We start from the raw sequence: 20,488 nt of genomic DNA, 5'->3' as shown, positions 1-20,488 counted from the left end.
AACCTGTAGGCAGTGGCAGCTGCTTGGGACAGAAATCTGAGAAGAGGAGGACAGAGAAGAAGAGCTTCAGGGACTTAACCAAAGAAACACACACACACACACACACACAGCACTTAACCTTGCATCGCTTGCTTCCCATTTGGCTGAAGGCACTTTGTTGGAAAGGACGTGTAAAAAGAGACAAGCACAACACACACACAAACACACACACACACACACACACAGTACACCACACAGGGTACACACTAGACAGCACCACTAAGGGTAACCCCTATTTAAGGACGCCAGAGGCATCTTCCTTTCTCCTGCGCCTGGAAGTTCATGGAGTGCACAGTCCTGAAGAAGAAGCAACTGCCAGCTCTGTAGAGTGGAGGCCTGAGTCAGAGTGTGTGTGACTCTGTGGTACTGTCATTCAGGGAGGCCTGGGGTCCTGTTACACTGGCAGCCACTGCTTATGCATGTTTCATCTGCTGTGAGGGGAAACAGAGTCTTGCTGTGTTACCTAATCCATCCACTCCATTGCCAGCGGCCTGACCGCAAACGTCCCGTACCACACGCACACCTGCATCCCTCCAGCTCTACATCCGTTCGCCCCGCCGGTCGGTCCTCTCTCACAGAAGCGTGATAGGCACCCGTCCATCAACCGGTGGGACGTTTCTGGGACTCATCAAGAGACTGCTTAGACTATGCGGACGTGAGGTTACAGCAGCGTGACCGTCTCAAACAACCTTCCTGTGGTGGACCTTGACCAATTTGTGGCGTCTGTTCTGGCAAATCGTTCCAAGAAAGTCACCTGGATGCTCATTCTTATGGATTCCAGCCTTGCGGACACTTGTATGAAGACGTAAAAACTCTTAAAACGCTTAAAAATGGCCATCCTGCTGTGAACCTGACTGGATTAACCCAAGCAAGAGAGCTGGATACACTGTTGGAGGACTTTTCCCATGTGACTGACAGTCTTCTTCTGTGGGGACGCACTTTGCCTGGGCATTTCTGGGACAATTCAAGGGACTTCGGATTTTTGATTACCACCGAAGACACTTCTTTCTCTGGAGACATCCCTATCCCAGGTATTTCTGGGACAAATCAAGAGACTTGTCTTTATTGATTAGCTCCTAAGGTTATAGTAAGGTGATCAGATCACACAGTAGGGCTTTAAAAGCAGTTATCTGGTCGTGGACCTTATTGTGGATCTCTGGGGAAACATTCTGGGAAACTCTGCTCAGTTGACGCCCTTGTCTGGAGACAATTCACTTGAAACAGTCACAAATTTGATAGACTACTTAAGACTACTATGTGGATGTTTGCATTTTACCACCTTGAATTGCAACACAGTGATGATCTGATACTGAGGACAGCTTAAAAAACAACGGTCCGATTGTGGATCTTGACGATTTCCTGGGGTTTCTTTGGTCACTTGATGAATTAACTCTACCAACTTACCTGGATTCACTTTCTAGTGAACTAGTGGCCAGTTCACCAGACCCCCCTACTTCTTCTCTGCAGACCATTCATCCGGATCACTCACAATAAACGCCACCTCCATCCCGCAGAGTAGCTCCTATCCACAGCAGCTCAGGTTGACAGCGATTTGTGATCGGTGGTGGTGGGCGCGGAAGTTCTGGAGCATGACGGACACTCTGCGGCTGCCGTCGCTCCAAGTGCACGTCCCACAGGACGATCCAGGCCCGAGCGATGATGGGGGTACGAGCGGCAAGAGCACCCCAGATGGCCTGGCTTGGTCCAGCTCATCCACGCCCACCCTCCGGCGGAGGCGCTTCAAGATGCGGCGCACCAAGAAGGTCCCGAGTGAGCGGGACCGGTTGGAAAACGGGCTGCTGAGGCACCCTGGATCCCGCTCGGCTTCCAAGGAGTACTTGCAGCTGCCCTCTATTGAAATCACGCCCTCCAGCGATGAGGACGTGCCCTGGTCAAACTGCTCTACGCCGAGTGCCTCACCCAGACGCAAGCGCTTCCTGCTGCGCAAGTGGTTGAAGGTCCGCGAGAGGAAGGAGATTGGCAGTGAGAGCAGGTTGGTCTTCGGTGGACACACAAGTTCTAGTTTCTCAGATTTCCTCCATGAATAAAGTCTATACAATGTGGCGTTTCTGGAATACTTTCTGCTCACTCACTCCTGGCTACTTTCTGTATATGCTAGATTCAGAAACCTGTGCAAAATAGCGGTCGTCAATCCTGGTCCTGGAGATCTGTGTCCAACTGCCCAGCAGACCTCAGCAGTTTACTTGCTGTAACACACCCAGTTTAACTTGGACCCCGTTTACAACTGGTCACTTCACTCCACTATCTAGATCATATCCTGGTCAGATTTTAGCCACGTGACTTTACACGTGGTACTCCAATGAATGCGTCTTCGGTTAGCTATGCAGAATCGTTCATTGCACAGCAGTTATTACTGGTGTTTTGGTTGTACTGGGAGGGGTTTTGGTTGTCCAACGGGTCTTGGAGAGATGGCTGCGTTTACACTGCACCTCAGGCCATTGCTGAACGTTTTTTTAGTATAAAATATAGTAATGCAAAATATTACTATATTAATATTTTGTATATTACTATATATTATTATAGTAATATTAGATATGTTTATATATATTTTTTATGCAGAATTGTTCATTGGACAGTAGTTATTACTGGTGTTATGGTTGTACTTTGTACTGGGAGAGGTTTTGGTTGTCCAACGGGTTTAGGAGAGATGAATGTGTTAAACATTTTTAATATAAAATATAGTAATGCAAAATATTACTATATTGATATTTGATATATTCCAAAATATTATTGTAATATTTTATATATATTTTTATGCCGAATCGTTCATTGCACAGCAATTATTACTGGTGTTTTGGTTGTACTGGGAGGGGTTTTGGTTGTCCAACGGGTCTTGGAGAGATGGCTGCGTTTACACTGCACCTCAGGCCATTGCTGAACGTTTTTAATATAAAATATAGTAATGCAAAATATTACTATATTAATATTTAATATATAATTATAGTAATATTTTATGTTTTATATATATATTTTTTATAAGCAGAATTGTTCATTGTACAGCAATTATTACTGGTGTTTTGGTTGTACTGGGAGGGGTTTTGGTTGTCCAACGGGAACGTTTTTAATATAAAATATAGTAATGCAAGATATTACCATATTAATATTTTATATATTACTATATATTATTATAGTAATATTTTATATATTTTATAAAAAAGACTTGTGGATCTTTTTTATGAGATGGATGCGTTTACACTGCACCTCAGGCCACCTCCTGAAGCGGTTTGAGAGATTGGATTTGTATCTGGTTTCAATGCGTCTTGGGTGCACATCCCAATACTCAATACAAATGAAGTGATCAGGTGTAAATGGGATCTTGGGAAAGGCTTATTAATTAGCTCAATAGTTGAATCAGGTGTATTACAGCCGAGAGAACACCAGCATATACAGTGCAGTGGTGCTCCAGGCCCACAGGGTTTAATCAGACTCACATTGGAAACAGCAGATTAGAGACATAGAGGAAAATGATGGCGTAGAGACACTGCACTGGTATCCCCTGAATATGGATCAGTGCACAGGAGCGAATGTACTTTGCTGTGTTTGATTGTGATGGATGTCACAGTGAGCTAAAGTTAAGAAGTGCAGAAAGACAGGGTGTCGCAGGGTGTCACACTGCGAGAAATTACACTATGAATTATTCAGTGAGTTCTGCAGTAGTTGTTGTCATGATGAGGAGGAGGATGATGAAGATGATGTTGACAGTGATGTGTGTTTGTATTCACTGCTTCTGAAGCAGCTTGACTTCCAGTTTTTCTTACTACATATCTGGACACTGTTGGTACAGTGTGTCGTATTATTTTATTAGACCTATTGGCACCTATTGGCACCGTGCTGCTGCCTAATGCCAGGCGTGGGCTAGAGGGGTATAAAGCCCCCCAGCATTGAGGAGCTGTGGAGCAGTGGAAGAGCTGTGTTCTCTGGAATGATGGACGGTGGTGCTGCATCCAGTACTTTTAGGAAGAGTTGGGTTGGTGATCATCCAACATCCTGACCTCACTGACGCTTTTGTCACTGAGTGCACCCAAATCCTCACAGCAGTGCTCCTCCAAAGTCTGGTAGAAATCCTTCCCTGGACGGTAGAGACAGTTACTCCAACAAAAGAAGAGGATACCCTTGAATAAGCAGGTGTCCCAATACTTTTGTCCATGAAGTGTGTATTTCACACACATAAACACCCACCAGCCATAACATTAGTACCACTGACAGGTGAAGGGAAATTACAGCTCCATCTGTCAAGGGGTGGGATCTACATGTTAGGCAGTAAGTGAACGGACGACTGGGTCAGGCAGGTCTTATGGGGTTTTATGCTGTGGTCAGTACCTAGTGTTCCAGGAAAGGACATCAGCTCATGGACGTCTAAGGCTTATTGATGCTTCCAGGACTTCGTTAGTCTTGGTAGAGGCCAGATACCACAGGACACCTTCAGCGGTCTTGTGAAGTCCATGCCTCTAATGGTCAAATCTGTTGTTGCAGAGCAGGGGGGACCCACTCAGTATTAGCCAGGTGGTGTTAATGTTATGGCTGATCAGAATATGCACATACAGCAATTTCTACAGGATTCTCACAGTAAATTCAGACAGTTACTGTAATTTACTACAGTGTACTACTCAAGTGCATATGAGCAATAATCTTTAAAAAAATATAAAATATTACTGTGCTATTATATAATAATATTACTATATTATGGTAATATTTTATATATTTTAAAGGATTATTGTTGAACTTTTTTAAATATAACATATAGTAATACAAAATATTACTATATTAATATATAGTAATATGTTATATATATATTTATTATATATCTAAATTTGTTAGTATCTGGTATTATATAGTATACATATAATGTGTGTGTATATATATGTAATACTGTATAATACTGTATATCTACACGATACACGATATTGGAAAAAAATGACATTGCAATATTTTGTTGTTCAGGGATGTGTATAAAGGTAAAAAAAAAGGTAAAGGTGCACATGTTTGTGACTGTACTCTGTACAGCGAAATGTGTCCTCCACATTTTACCCATCTGTGGTAGTAAACACACACACACACTAGTGAACTAGGGGTAGAGCAATGGGCAGCCAGCTCCAGCGCCCGGGGAGCAGAGAGGGTAAAGGGCCTTGCTCAAGGGCCCAACAGTGGCAGCCTGCCGAGCCCGGGAATCGAACCCACAACCCTGTTATCAATAGCCCGGCGCTATTGTCCTATATCTGATCCAGCTAATTTTGTTGGTATCGAGACCAAAATCCAATCTTAGTATTGGATCGGTGCATCCCTAATTTTCATGACATATAACACTTTATTTCATGTTATAAAAAACAGACTGCACACACACACATATATAGAAAAAAGATAATAATAATAATATAATATATATATATATATATATATATATATATATATATATACTGAAACAAGTATGTATATATCTTCAGAAGTCAGTGATCCAACATGTCATGATTAATAATAATGCTTTGCATGTATACATTTATAATGGTATAATGTGCTAATGCAAATTGTCCGCTTGAATAAGCAGCAAACAAGGTTTTAAAAAATTCTTTAAAATAATTGTGATGGCGATATTTCTAATTACCCAGTTACATAACATATGAACGTTTACTGATTTCAGTGCCACCCTGTCCAGCCCGTCCTCTCTGCATTCACCTCTGCATGTCTACAGATTACAGTTTAACATGGTGAGACGTGTCTATGCAGGACTTTCTCTGTGCCTCACGTCTGCTGTACGTGTTTTTGTTTAGGGAATGTTTAACCTGACTGTAGTACTGTAAGTAAGGGTCAGTGACAGTGGTCATGTGTTTCACTAGGGGTCACAGCTTGACAGTAGAATTTCACTTCATTCCTGATCTATTTTCATGTATTTTTGTATACACATGAAATATATTAGCTATAACCAGCTATTAAAATGAAGTATTTGTAGTAGTAGGACACAGCATTAGTGTGTGTGGACTAGATTCGGTACTGCAGACATGTGCAGCACATGTGTGTGTTTTTAGGGCATAATCGGTCATTATGCATTGGGCCGGCTCTTTAGTGTTCGCAGGTTTTGCAGTCCCTCGCTCCCGGCTGTGCACGGCTCTGTACGGACGTAGTGTAGCCGGAGTCAGACGGGCTGAAGAGCAGCCGCTTCCATAACACACAGCAAGAGCCGTTAATCTACCCTGTCAATTATTGATGAGACTGAGGCAGCGCTATTAATCAGGGGAGGTGAGAGGCACTGCCGGTCGAGGGAGAGAGAGAGAGAGGCTGCTTTCTGCTTATGTCGTACACGTAAAAAAACAAAAAAAACAAAAAAAAAAACATTTAAATAAAGCATTTATCAAAATATTATCTAAAAATTCAATTATCTATTAAATATTACATTACATTTACATTTATGGCGTTTTATCCAGAGCGACTTACAAGGTTACTCATATTACAGAGGTGGGCCAATGTAGTGTTAGGAGTCTTGCCCAAGGACTCTTATTGGTGTAGTGCAGCACAGTCACCCAGACCGGGAATTGAACCCCAGTCATGATGAATGTTGAATAATTGACTTTCTCAGCTAATTTTCCCAGTGTTTCCAGTTGCTTTGAAAAAAAGGCTCTTTGACTCAATAACAATAGTGGAACCCTTTTTTTAAGGGTCCTAAAAGTAACCATGCACTAGAGGGTCTTCCTTGACCAGACAAAAGTGACCGCTTATATACAGAACAACTGCTTTATTAGTCGTGTGTAATATCTCAATATTTGATCATATCCTGTTGAATGTACAGTGTATCACAAACGTGAGTACACCCCTCACATTTCTGCAGATATTTAAGTATATCTTTTTATGGGACAACACTGACAAAATGACACTTTGACCCAATGAAAAGTAGTCTGTGTGCAGCTTATATAACAGTGTAAATCTATTCTTCCCTCAAAATAACTCAATATACAGCCATTAATGTCTAAACCACCAGCGACAAAAGTGAGTACACCCCTTAGTGAAAGTTCCTGAAGTGTCAATACTTTGTGTGGCCACCATTATTGTCCAGAACTGCCTTAACTCTCCTGGGCATGGAGTTTACCAGAGCTGTATCATTACCAATGACACACTGTATTATTGTTGTACACAGTATGCTTTATAATATCTGTATATTAAAGATTCACACTGTTCAGGAGACAAGTGCAGGCTTCATTAAACCTCAAATCTCAAAACAATTTGCAAGAAACAGTCCAGGGTCAGCGCAGAATTTAAACTACGAACTATTGAAGGGCAGGCAGAGTCCAGTCCGGAGTCCGTAAACAGGCAAATGGTCCAACACACGAGACCGCTCAGAAACTAGAGGTCAAAAACCAGAGACCTTGCAGTGCGTGTTTGTGGTCAGAGCTTTTTTCACACCTGCTGATTGTCCCAGAGTGAGAGCAGGTGAGCCAGGTGAGCCAGGTGAGCCAGGTGAGCCAGGTGAGCGTGGCCAGTCCCTAGAACTCTGGAGAGTCTGATGGCCTTGGACAAGTGAACAAGCTGGCTTGGGCAGAAGTGGGCGTGGCTCTGACACACTGATTAACTGCACATTTAATTACAAAGAGTGTAATCAGTCCTATTTCATTCAAAGGATGAAGCAATTATAAATTTATAAATTTAAAAATTGATAAATTATCAATAAAAGTTACCAAAACATCCATACTGTTGAACTGCTCTGATCATGATCATAATATATTAATCATGGTGCAGTGATGGTCAGTTAATAGTGGTGATAATATTAATAGTGGCTGATAGTTAAGAGTCCATTTAGGTTTTAACTTGGTCATTAAACTGGTAGCAGTGGTGGGAGGGTGTGCAGCTGGTCTGGCATGGGTGGTGGTGATGGGGGCAGGTCCTGCTGGTAGGTGGCAGCTGGTCTGATGCAGGTAGAGGGGACCTCAGCAGGCAATCTTTCAGTAGGTCGGGCTGGGTGACCATTTACACAGAACCATTTACTCGGATTGTCTAATAGAGTGGACAGTGAGTGGACACTGCTGTGCAACACACACTCCTACACACCATAATGTGGCTTTTAGGTGTCCAGACTATGAAGAATCAAAGTGGATACGGTCTAGATATGGCAAAAATCTATTTCATTCAAAGGATGAAGCATATTTTGAGTGTCTATAAGACAAAAAAATATTGCAGTAAATATTATTATAGCGTAAAAAATGTCTTTAAATACTGTGATGTCATTTTTTTTTCACATCGCCCAGCTGGTATACTGGCACTGTGGTATATGGCATTACCATGGGCGGGGGCTGTAAGTTGTGCAAGTTTTGCAAATAGTTTCTGTATTACCTCAACCTGAATTATATTAGGTTGGGGCAGTGACTCCAAGAAAAGGAGGATACACTCTTTTTTATTGTATTATTTAATAATAATAATAATAATAATAAAAATAATAATACTTAATGACCAAATATGAAGTTCACTTTGCTTACTGAACACCTGATCATGCCTGGCTGGGCTCTAATATGTGTGGCTAATACGTACGTCTGCTGGTTTGTGGTTGGCCAGGTCAGGGCTTCGCTCAGTCAGTGGGGGCCGCCTTTCTGCCTCCAGTGCTGCCGTCTTCCCCAGACTGACTGGAGTCTGCCTCCGTTTGATAAGAGACTATTTTAAGATGCGGAGAGGGAGACGTGTCCGTGTACTTTCCGCGCTGCTGAGTGACGGGGTCTAGTTGTGTGATTGTTTTAGATACACGGCCGAGCGATGTGATCCTTATACAGTCGGCTGTAGATAATACTGGGATGCATGGTGGAAAATGTGTGTGTTAAGGGTTATTAAATATTTGATTGATTATTTATTTAGTATTATTGAGTATTTTTCTGTTTTTGTCATTTGAAGTAGTAAGTGTGTGACTTCGGTTGGGGCAAATAAATGAACAAGCTTATTTACCACCCTGTTATTCCACCTCAGAATGATTTATTTCTATTAACGGAGCTCCTGAAGAAAATAGTTTGTTTGCTCGCTGCACAATTCCATGGCATTTCATAGCGGCCACTTCATTAAAGCCACCTTCTTGTTTCTATCAGCTCCACTCACCATACAGGAGCACTGTGTAGGTCCAGACTATAACTACAGACTGTATCCATCAGTTTCTCTGCAGACTCTGTTTGTTAGCCTCCTTTCACCCTGTTCTTCACTGCTCAGGACCCCCCAGGACTGACCACCACAGAGCAGACTGTAGTATTTGGGTGGTGGGTCAGCATTCTCAGCACTGCTTTGACATTGACTGACATGGTGGTGCTGGTGGTGTGTTAGTAGTGTGTGTTGGGCGCTGGTGGGATGAGTGGATCAGACACAGCAGACACAACTGGGAACAGTCCCCAAACCCGAAACATCCAGCCAACAGCGTCCTGTGGGCAGCACTGTCCTGGAGGCAGCACTATCTGGGAGGCAGTAATGTCCTGTGGGCAGCACTGTCTTGGAGGCAGCACTATCCGGGAGGCAGTAATCTCCTGTGGGCAGCAGTGTCCTGGAGGTAGCAGTGTTCCAACCCATCCTCCTTTGATCAGAACTATTTTTAAATTATTGATAAAAATTACCAAACCATCTATACTGTTGAACTGCTTTGATCATAATCATAATATAATAATCATGGTGTAGTAGTCATGGCAGTGATGGTCAGAGTAGTGATAGTTAATAGTGGTGATATTAAAAGTGGCAGATAGTTAAGAGTCCATTTAGGTTTTAACATGGTCATTAAACAGGTAGCAGTGGTAGGAGGGTGTGCAGCTGGTCTGGCATGGGTGGTGGTGGTGGCGGGGCCTGCAGGTAGGTGGCAGCTGGTCTGACGCAGGTAGAGGGGACCTCAGCGGGCAATCTTCCAGCAGGTCGGGCTGGGTGACCATTTACTCAGAACCATTTACTCGGAGTGTCTAATAGAGTGCAACACACACTCCTACACACCATCATGTGGTTTTTAGGTGTCCAGACTATGAAGAATCAAAGTGGATAAGACCCCAGTGTAAACGCCCACTGATCACCCACAGTCTTGACCTGTTGGCTTTCTCTATTGAGGGTTTGGGTTTTAACCCACAAGATTAACTGAGTCAAATGACATTTAGGGACCCGGCAGGTCTGGTCTCTGATGGGCTGGACCTTACAGGAAGAAACATCGGACGGTTCTGATGCGTGACAGTAGCTGTGTTTTACTGAAAGCATGCAGCCTGGCTACACGGGCGACCATCAGAAACTGTGCTCTGCCACTCAAGGCTGGTTTTGACAGCTCTGCTGTTTGCAGTGTGAGCATTTCGGTTTGGTTGTCGCCGCTTTCATCTCTCGCTGTCAGCACACAGTGTTGCTGCTGTCAGTTATTTTTAGCAGACTAATGCCAGTCTTACACCAGATGACTTTTCAAGCGAGTCCGCTGTCCCAAGTCTTAAGGCCTTAATATGAAGTCAAAGTCAAGTCAAAGTCAACCTTATTGTCCCAGACCCATGGTGCAAAAATAAACCTACATTTATAATCAACATTTATATAAACATGAAATAATACTAAGCCTAAAAATTTGTATTATAGTAATTTGTGGGAGTGTTAATTACACTTACAAATTAATAGATAGAGGTCCCTGACATTGACCTCAGAGATAAAGTGGCATATGCAGAAGTGTATGCTATCCGTATACTGGAAGATCATTGAAAAGACAGTAAAAATAATTGTAATATTGTTTAATATCTGACACTCTCTCACATATAAAGACAATTCTTTTAATAACTTCACTTCATTCATTTTTAGTCACAGGATTTTGCTTGCAGGGTCACGATTTGCAAGACTGCAAGACTTTCCTTTATTGAATGATTTTTCTTTGATTTTATTATGTTTTATTATTTTCCTATTATTTTAATTATGTATTTTACGAGGCCTCCCTCACCTACCCGCCAGAGATCAGAGTTCCTACAGCTCCTTTGCTGCCTCCTGTTTGGTGGTGGAGAGTGCTCACCTATAGGCTATTCACAATGTCCACTTCACAACCTGCACAATTGCCGAGTCTAAAAACTTTAATAATAATATAAAACACGGTTGATATTGTCGGAACGTGAAGATGAGATAAAGGCTGGGTTGAGACGGCTATCCTGACCACCTTACACCAATCGATAGAGATGACTGGAGCGTGCTGCAACTCTCGTAGCAGGACTAATAAGTTTATTGCTAGGCTATAGGAGCATTAGGTGGAGATAATAACAACCCAATAGACTGCACCTCACCTCAGCCAATCATATTGCAGGGTTGGAGCGAATTGGTGATAAAGCTGATTTAAGACCACGGGAGAAATATTTTTGGCTTGTCTGAGTCCGGGTCGGCTTTCCTGTGGTCTGTACATGAAGCCGGACCACCCCTCCCCCCCCCCCTCCATTGGTGGTAGTGAGCGATGGAAGAAAGGGAGGAGACAGGGTGGAGGTGGGTGTGCAATAAAAAAAAAGCAGGATTATATAAGGGGCGGGAGGGCCAGGAGGACGAGTTCGGGGAACTTCTCTCAAAATTCAGTTTCAGTTCATGTCATAAGTCCATTATTTAACCTCATACTCTCTTTTTTTGTTGTTTTTCAGTTGTTGCCATCTGAAATCAAAAGGTTTTACATTATGTGAGCAAATAAACCTGAAAATGGACCTAAAATTAAAAAAAGCAGAAATAAGAAGTTGACCAATAAGCATATCAAAGGCCTTTTTCCTTCCCCCTTAAAATGGCCCTTTCAAAGACAGCAGGTTTCTGAATTTCCAGGATTCTTCTCAACCTCTCCTACAGCGTCTACCTCAATGTAATTTGAGGCTCAGTTCTCTGTGCTCTGCAGCTGAGAAGCTACCATTTCCATTTAAGCCTTTAAATTAGATTAAAATCCCCTAAACAGCTGATGAAACACTTGGATTGCAGGATTCCAACCAGCCAGGAAGCCCAAATCCAGCCGGACAGCTTTTGAAACAATAGCTCTTGGAGTGTTTCCCTTAGTGTTCAGTTTGGAGCTTCAGCAGAAGCTTCCTAAAACTGAGCTAATCCCCAGTCTGAGGTCATCACCCTGCCTCAGCCTCAGTACCACTACTTCGCCAGAAAATGAGCTTTGCCTAATTCAGTGCCATGTCAAGTGCCCGACTGCTTGGTGTCAGAAGGTGTTGTACGGTTGGAGCACGCCAAGAACCAATTGCGCGTTTGGACACACCCCTTTTTTCTGTTTGACATATTTTAGAATAGCAGTGAAGACGAGATCACAATATATGATATAACACTGATGATGAATTTTCTATTTTAGACCCTTCAGAGACCCCCTCCACACACACACACACACACACACACACTCTCTTCATACACCTTTGGAGTTCTCCCAGGCAGCATAATGATGAGCCACCTGGGATGCTTTTACAAAAGGCTTGAAGAAGAAATGCTGAGATAAGACTGGGCAATATGACTAAGGGCCCTATTCTAGCGTGCTTTTGGCGAGGCGTCAGCCGTGCACCGTACAGCTTGATTTAGGGCGTGTCGGTGTGTCTTTGCTATGGTAACGATGAGAGAAGTAAACCTTGCGCAGCTCGAAACGCACAAAAGTCATGTACTGAGTCTCTTAATGAATCATGGGTGTGTTTTTTTTGGGCGTAACCTGCAGCAATAAACCAATCAGCGCGTCTCTCGCCGTTCCCTTTATGAGCCAGGTGCGGTCCGTCTGACTTTGGCAGGTTGCGTGGGGGGGTGTATGACCGTCAGGCTGCACGTGCCTGTGTTGACAATTCACTGCCGAGATAGCAACGAACGTCTGACTGTTGACGAACGTCTGCCTAGGTTGTGTTCAGTCAGTGGAGCTCCTGCCGTGTTTTTCGCGGCCAAGATATACAGCAAACGTGACACATCAGACACGTCGTAATTTTGAGATATCGTCCTCATTTTGAGATGCTCCCAGCATTTTTTAATACAGCTGTATATGGTATTACGGTGATATCGGCCAGCCCTACCGTCAGGTTCTTGCCAATACACAGTCCTGTTGTTGATATTGTGACTAATTACTTTACAGTTTTGATTTCATCTGTCCAAACAATCTTATTCTTATTATTAATATATTTTAGTTTTCTACCAGTCTAGTCTGGCCTTTCTGTTCCTAAGTTTGACCTGAAGTTTGGAGCTTGAGGTGAACCCTCTGTATTTACTTTCACCTTCACTTTAGACACAGGAGTAGACAAGAAACACCTGGGACTAATGATGAGGTGGGCAGGGCTACATGGCATTGTGGTGTAATCTGGAGCCGAACCTGTTTGGACCAGCACGCACACATCACACACACATTACTTTAGAGGCTGCTCTCTAGGATTTTCATAAAGCCCTCCATCACCATCAATAGCCAAGTCGCACGCAGAGCTTAAATTGCATTGTGAGTTTCTAAGCCAGCCCATAATCACTTCAAACGAATAGCTGCCAACAGCTGAGCTTGTTATCCATGACTGAGTCACTGGCCCCAGGGGGGCTCTACATAGAGCCATAAGAGCTGTATGGGTATAGGGTAGCCACTACAGCAGGGTTCACAGAGAATTTGCCCTTTGCAGTTAGCAAGTAAATAGACCTGTTCTAGCTTCAGGTACGGCTCGGCTCGACCCGTCATCCTTTAAGATCCACTGAAGACGAGCGTCCAGACTTTTTACTGTCCTGCACCAAAGTGGTGGATGAACTTCTCCTGGGTGTCCGAACAGCAGAGTCCAACACTCGCTGTCCTCAAACCCAGACTGAAGACCCTCCTCTTCTGAGAGGACTTGGGTGAAGAGTAGAGTATTATGGTCTCCTTATTGACTTGTGTTTAGTAGAGTCTAAGATTAGAGGATAGCTGAGGTTCTTCTTGAGGAAACAGTGAAGCACTTTTGTAAGTCGCTCTGGAGAAGAGCGTCTGCTAAATGCCTTAAATATAAATGTATTGAGGATTGAGGAGTAAGAGCTATACAGTAGACCCCGGGTAGACACTGCTGAACAGTTCAAACCAATATTGAGGCAAATATTAATTATTATTGCTCAAACAGTTCCTTTAAAGACTCAGGGCTGATTTACCTGATTTAAGCTACAAGGCGAATGTAGTAAGTGAGTGGATAGACTCACTTGATAGATGTGACACACTTATCTATAAAAACTGAGAGAAATATGAATCAAATTTAGGATTAATTCTACTGTACCCCTGCAGTGACAGTGCAGCGTAGTTTTTGCTCCATAAGCTGAATTAGCCTTGTTGCTCCGCTGCCAAACTTGGACACCTGTCTTCGCAGATTGACCACATTTAAAGGAAGGGCAGAACTGCTGAGGGTCTGATTATGTAACCACCAGTCCAGGCTACATGTGCAGCACCGCCGCTCTGACCCGACTGAAAGCCTTTGTATGCTTCGTGTTTCAGTTTTGCTGCGTTCTGGAGATCTGGATACACATTCGCTGCACATGTGAAAGATACAGACATTATATGGACAAAAGTATTGGGACACTTGCTCATTCATTATTTCTTTTGAAATCATTGGTGTTTAAAAAAAAAAAAAGAAAGAAAAGAGCTGATCCTGCTTTTCATGGAGGAACCGTCTCTACTGTCCAGGGAAGAAGGCTTTCTACTAGATTTTGGAGAAGCATTGCTGTGAGGATTTGATTGCATTTAGTGACGAGAGCTCGTTCCAGAGAAGTATTGGATGGAGCACCATCCGTTATTACAGAGAGTGCAGCTCCACTGCTCCACAGTTCAATGCTGGGGTGGGGTGGGGCTTGGGGGGGCGTTATACCCTTCTAACCCATGCCTGGCATTAGGCAGCATGGTGCCAATAGGTCCATGTTTATCTGCTAGTCCTATTATATTGACAGTACTTCTCTACAGGTACTAGACAAGCTGTGTGCATGTGTGTGCATTTGCGCTTGTGTGTCAGCAATGGGTGCAACTTCAAAGTAGGTCAATGTAGTCAATAGAAGGGGTGTCCACAAATATTTGGACGTATGGTGTATTTGCTTCTGTAGTGTAGCAGAGCAGGTTCGAGGTTTCGGGGGTTCAGATCTATGTCTGATTCCTCTGTTTGAGTCAGACTGAGGGATTTCCACTGTACTGGGACGCTTATTCATTCATTGTAAGTGTAACAGCTCCCTCTAGTGGCTCAATAACTGCAACACATGCAACATAATCACTGCAACCAACCAGGGTTGTTTGTTCTATGAAGAACTATGGGTGTAATAGTGTGGGTGGGTGTGGACAACCTTCACCTGATGTTCAGGCTCTTTGCTAATTTTACAGGTACACAGTATGTCCAAATGTTTGTGGACACCTCTTTGTGTAGTTCCTGTAGACAGAAGCATTGACTCTCTGGAGCAGATAAACATTATTAACATATTGGGCACCATGCTGCCTAAAGCCAGGCATGGGCTAGAGGGGTATAAAGCCCACCAGCAATGAGCTGTGGAGCAGTGGAACTGCTGTGTTCTCTGGAATGATGGATGTTGCTCCATTTAGTACTTCTGGGATGAGTTGGGAAGTTAAGGATGAGGTGGGGTGGAGATCATCCAACAGCTCTTGCAATCGCTCAATGCAATCAAATCCTTACAGCAATTCTGCTCTATCTGCAATCTACTAGAAAGCCTTCTTCCCTGGACAATAGAGAAAGTGACTCCAACAAAAGCAGGATAAACTCTATTTAATAACATTGATTTCAGAAGTAACAATGGATGAGCAGGTGTCCCAATACTTTTGTCCAGATAGTGTATAGTGTATTTAACCCTAAAAGGCTCATAGAGATTGAAAATAATATTTAATTATATGTGGATATTTTATTTTGTTGTCATGGTGACGGCGTGAGTGACAAGAGTCCGTCTCTCTTCACAGCAGCCAGCAGAGCAGCCAGCAGAGCAGCCAGCAGAGCAGCCAGCAGAGCAGCCAGCAGAGTAGCCATGACGACGACTCCACCCGTTTCCTGACTCCGTTTATCCGCGAGGAGAGGTAAACACTCCAGCTGTGTGAGTGGTCCAAACTCCACCTCTTCGAGTAGTTTGCATTTGTGGTTCTCCACCCTGGTCCTGGAGAACCCTGTGTCCAGCACATCTGCTGTAACTCACCCCCTTCACCTCAGGATTGCATCAGGTGTGCTGGGAGCAGGGGACACGCACAGGACATTGGTATTCCAGGACCAGGACTTGGGGGAACCACTGGTTCACATCACTACGCTCAGCCGTGCGGTCAAAGTTATGTCCACCAGAGGGTGTCCGTTTCCCCACTGACCCTCCACCTGGCTTAGGACTGGTTTCCTAGACACAGCCTGACCCTAGCCTGAGGCTGTGTGGGCATTTCCAGTGGAAAATGATCATTAACATAGTAATTAGGTCCAGGAATAGCCGTTAACTGTGTCTGGAGAACCAACACTTAGGGCTGAAGGTTTAACACTGCTTCTTGTCCTTGGGCTCGTGAGTTATGGACTGAAGAGCTTGTTTCTCAGCAGTTTCTCTGTTAACCGTGGCACTGATGCTGTCCCTCTGGCTTTGTTGAACAGGGCTGACAGTGGGACGGACAAGTTCAGGTAAGTCTGGCCAGTCATTGGTCACATAAAGTATAAAACGTATATTGTATACCTCTTTAATGTGTTTCTGTTTGTGTGTGTATGTGTGTGTATGTGTGTGTGTGTGTGTGTGTGTGTGTGTGTGTGTGTGTGTGCATCTCCCCACACCGCCACATGACCGCTGCTTTGTCTCTGGCGAGGTATCTCAAAGCCTGCAGTACTTTTGTATAGTCCACCCCTGAATACAGTTGCAAGCCATGGAATGTCATTGTTTGCTTTTTTTTTTTACTGGACAAACAACATGAATCACACTGCCTGGGAACAAACAACTGGTCAGACCGGACAGCCCTGGCCTTAAGCTGGGTGAAGGCAGTTCTTATTGGTGGGTAGAAATTTGGACAGAAGCAGGTGCAGGTGAAGGTGAGTTAGACGTTGGGGGGTTTCCTCTAAGCTCCAGCTTGTCAGAACTCGGCATCAGCTGTTGCGTGATGTTCATGTTTTTGGAGGGTTTATATGGGTTACAGATTTTAATCTGTCTGTCTGTCTGTCTGTCTGTCTGTCCATCTGTCTATCTATCTAGCTATCTAGCCATCTGTCTGTCTACTTGTCTGTCTATTTATATATTTGTCTATCTGTCTGTCTATCTGTCTGTCTATTTGTCTATCTGTCTGTCTATCTATCTATCTGTATATCTGTCTGTCTGTCTGTCTGTCTGTCGATCTGTCTGTCTATGTATCTGTCTGTCTGTCTGTCTATCTATCTGTCTGTCCGTCTGTCTATCTAGCTAGCTATCTAGCTATCTGTCTGTCTAATTGTCTGTCTATTTATATATTTGTCTATCTGTCTGTCTATCTATTTATCTGTATGTCTGTCTGTCTGTCTATTTGTCTATCTGTCTGTCTATCTATTTATCTGTATATCTGTCTGTCTGTCTGTCGATCTGTCTATCTGTATATCTGTCTGTCTGTCTGTTTATGTATCTGCCTGTCTGTCTGTCTGTCCGTCTGTCTATCTATCTAGCTATCTGTATATCTGTCTGTCTATTTATCTATTTGTCCATCTGTCTGTCTATCTTTCTATCCATCTGTCTATTTATCTATCTGTATATCTGTCTGTCTGTCTATGTATCTGTCTGTCTGTCTATCTATTTATCTGTCTGTCTATCTATATGTCTGTCAATCTATCTGTCCGTCTGTCTATCTATCTAGCTATCTGTATATCTGTCTGTCTATTTATCTATTTGTCCATCTGTCTGTCTATCTTTCTATCCATCTGTCTATTTATCTATCTGTATATCTGTCTGTCTGTCTATGTATCTGTCTGTCTGTCTATCTGTTTATCTGTCTGTCTATCTATATCTCTGTCTGTCTGTCTCTTTATCTGTCTATCTATCTATTATTCTTCTTTACATGTATCTACATATCTCTCTATCTGTCTACCTCTCTGTAAGCGGTCTATCTCTCAGGAACTTCTTGAACACACACTTCTGTTTGTTTTTGTTTTCTGGATCTGAACTTTAACCCCTAAATAATACAGACAGCCCTTCAGGACCTTGGACAGTGTCCTGCTGTTTATAAAAAACCTAAATCCTCTTCCTCAGAGCTGAGCGTCTCTTTCTTCAGCTGCAGAGGTGTTGTTGTGTTAATGCTGTGGAATCTGTGGTGTGGGAACACAGCCTCCTGATAGTGGGCACGTGAGTCTGGGCTAAGCCACGCTGATCCAGCCTCTGTTGTATCTCTGCATTGTCTGGCTTTTGTTTATTGCTCTGGACTGTGTAAACTAAGTAGATACGTGTGTATGGCTACATGTTTGTGGTCATGTTATGGTCAGATAATACTTTCATACAGGTTCTTGGTAGCAAACAGACGGTTCTGTCCAAGAGTTTTCATCCAGATCTTCTAGATCTCACCTTAACCTCCTCAGAACCCTTGAACTGGCATTTCTTCTTAGAACCCGCAAGCTGAACACACTTGGCTCTCTTCCTATTCACTCCTTCTCATAAATGCATTCAGCTTTTTTTTAGGTCGCACCCATTGTTGACGCAGATGTGCAAATGCACACACACACACACACAGCTTGTGTAGCACTTGTAAAGTAGTACAGCCAATAGAATAGGACTCTGGAGCAAACAAACATGAACCTATTGGCACCATTCTGCTGCCTAATGCCAGGCGTAGGCTAGAGGGGTATAAAGCCCCCCAGCATTGAGCTGTGGAGCAGTCAAAGAACTGGGTTGGGTAGTTGATGATGGGGACCAATGCTGCTCTTGTCGCTGAATGCAATCACATCCTCACAGCAATGCTCCTCTAGAATCTAGTAGAAAGCCTTCTTCCCTGGATCAATGAAGGAGTAGGTGTCCCAATACTTTTGTCTATTTATTTGTGTGTATATTTTAATGAGAATCCAATCAACCAACATCCTACCAGCATCTCTCTCTCTCTCTCTCTCTCTCTCTCTCTCTTTCGCTCTGTCTGTCTTTGTGTCTCTCTCTCACACTTTATGTAACACTTCATAAATCAGGCTGCACTGAGTGATCCTGACTTGCTCCTCTCCTCAGCTCATATATTCCCCCGTGTGCTCTGCTTGCTTTCTTCATAACTCACTCAGAAAGTACCCACCTCGTTTGCCCTGCAGTCATAAATCAGAGAGAGAGAGAGCTCAGCCTCTTTCATTTAGCTATGGCTTGTCCCTAAAGTTGCACTTCATGTCTGTGGGTAGACGATGGTCTTATCAGGTATTATGAGGCGTCAGGTTGTAGATCTAGATATTCATATTTTTATGGGCAGCACCTTTCATTTTCGATATGCAGTGCCAGTAGTGTCGTGCTTCATGGTTTTACTTTTGCATATGCAAAATGTGCAAATGCACACATACACACAGCTTGTCTAGTCCCTGTAAAGAAGTACTAGGACTTTCTGCAGCAGATCAACATGAACCTATTAGCACCATGCTGCTGCCTACTGCCAGGCGTGGGCTAGAGGGGTGTAAAGCCCCCCAGCGTTGAGCTGTGGAGCAGTGGCTGGAGTGGTCTTTGGAATGATGGTACTTTTGGGATGGGTTTTGGAGTTGGGGGTGATGATGATGAGTTGGGGAGGTGATCATCTATCATCCTGACCTCAGCAACGCCCTTGATGCTAAATGCAATCAAATCCTCACAGCAATGCTCCTCCAAAATCTAGTAGAAAGCCGTCTCCACTGGACAGTAGAGACAGTCACTGCTCTTTTTTAATACTTGTGTGTTTTTTTCTGGAATGCAGTGGTCAGTATCTACCAAAAGAGCTTCAGGAAAGACTCACTGATGTGATCCATGGAGGCTCCAACCACCTCACAACTTGCAGGACTTAAAGGATCTGCTGCTAACGTTAGTTTTGGTGCCAGAGACCACGAGGGGGACACCTTCAGAGGTCCTGTGGTGGCCATGTCACAAGTGGTTAGATCTGTTGTGGTGGCACAAGGGGGACCCACTCAGTATTAGCCAGGTGGTACTAATGTTATGGCTGGTCGGCGTGCAAGCGTATAATGATGGATGCTGTCAGAATCTCGGTGGAAAATCCGTAAGCGGGTTTTGAGAAGATCGCTTGGTGAATAAGCTTCTGATCTTCTGATCTTCTGATTCTCAGTCTGGCTGGGTCTGTGCTGGTTGGACAGTTGGATGGAGAATGGGGTTGTGTGTGAGGGGCTCTGATTTTTTTGGCCTGTCTCTGAGCGTAATCTAGTAATGTGTACTGGTCAGGTACTCAGTCTGAACGTTCCGTCAACAGCCAATAGAAACTGAGCATGAAAAGCTTTTTTTTATTAAGGTGTAGATTAAGGTGTAGCTTAAGGTTAGGTTTAGATCAGTTTGAAGTGTAGATTAAGCTGTAGATTTAGATTTGGTTTAGGTGTAAATTAAGATGTAGATTAAGGTGTAAATTAAGGTGTAGATAAAGGTTAGG

At 43.5% G+C, this 20,488-nt stretch overlaps 1 protein-coding gene across 5 annotated transcripts in view; it reads left to right on the top strand.

The window, feature by feature from the left end:
• gramd1bb (GRAM domain containing 1Bb) overlaps window positions 1–20,488 on the top strand; it is a 175,794-nt gene that overhangs the window by 73,721 nt on the left and 81,585 nt on the right. For 4 of the 5 annotated variants that reach the window (XM_072695504.1, XM_072695505.1, XM_072695503.1 and 1 more), the window contains exons 2-4: window positions 10–2,032; window positions 15,887–16,000; window positions 16,548–16,574. In XM_072695504.1, coding sequence (XP_072551605.1) covers window positions 1,629–2,032; window positions 15,887–16,000; window positions 16,548–16,574 — 545 coding nt within the window. In that variant the 5' untranslated portion in view covers window positions 10–1,628. The remainder of the gene's footprint in view (window positions 1–9; window positions 2,033–15,886; window positions 16,001–16,547; window positions 16,575–20,488) is intronic. The other variant, XM_072695508.1, reaches the window with a different exon arrangement.

Source organism: Salminus brasiliensis, chromosome 13, assembly GCF_030463535.1.
Source record: "Salminus brasiliensis chromosome 13, fSalBra1.hap2, whole genome shotgun sequence".
NCBI classification, from domain to species: Eukaryota; Metazoa; Chordata; class Actinopteri; order Characiformes; family Bryconidae; genus Salminus; species Salminus brasiliensis.
The sequence above is the reverse complement of the archived record's forward strand: the minus strand, read 5'-3'. Positions and strand labels throughout refer to the sequence as shown.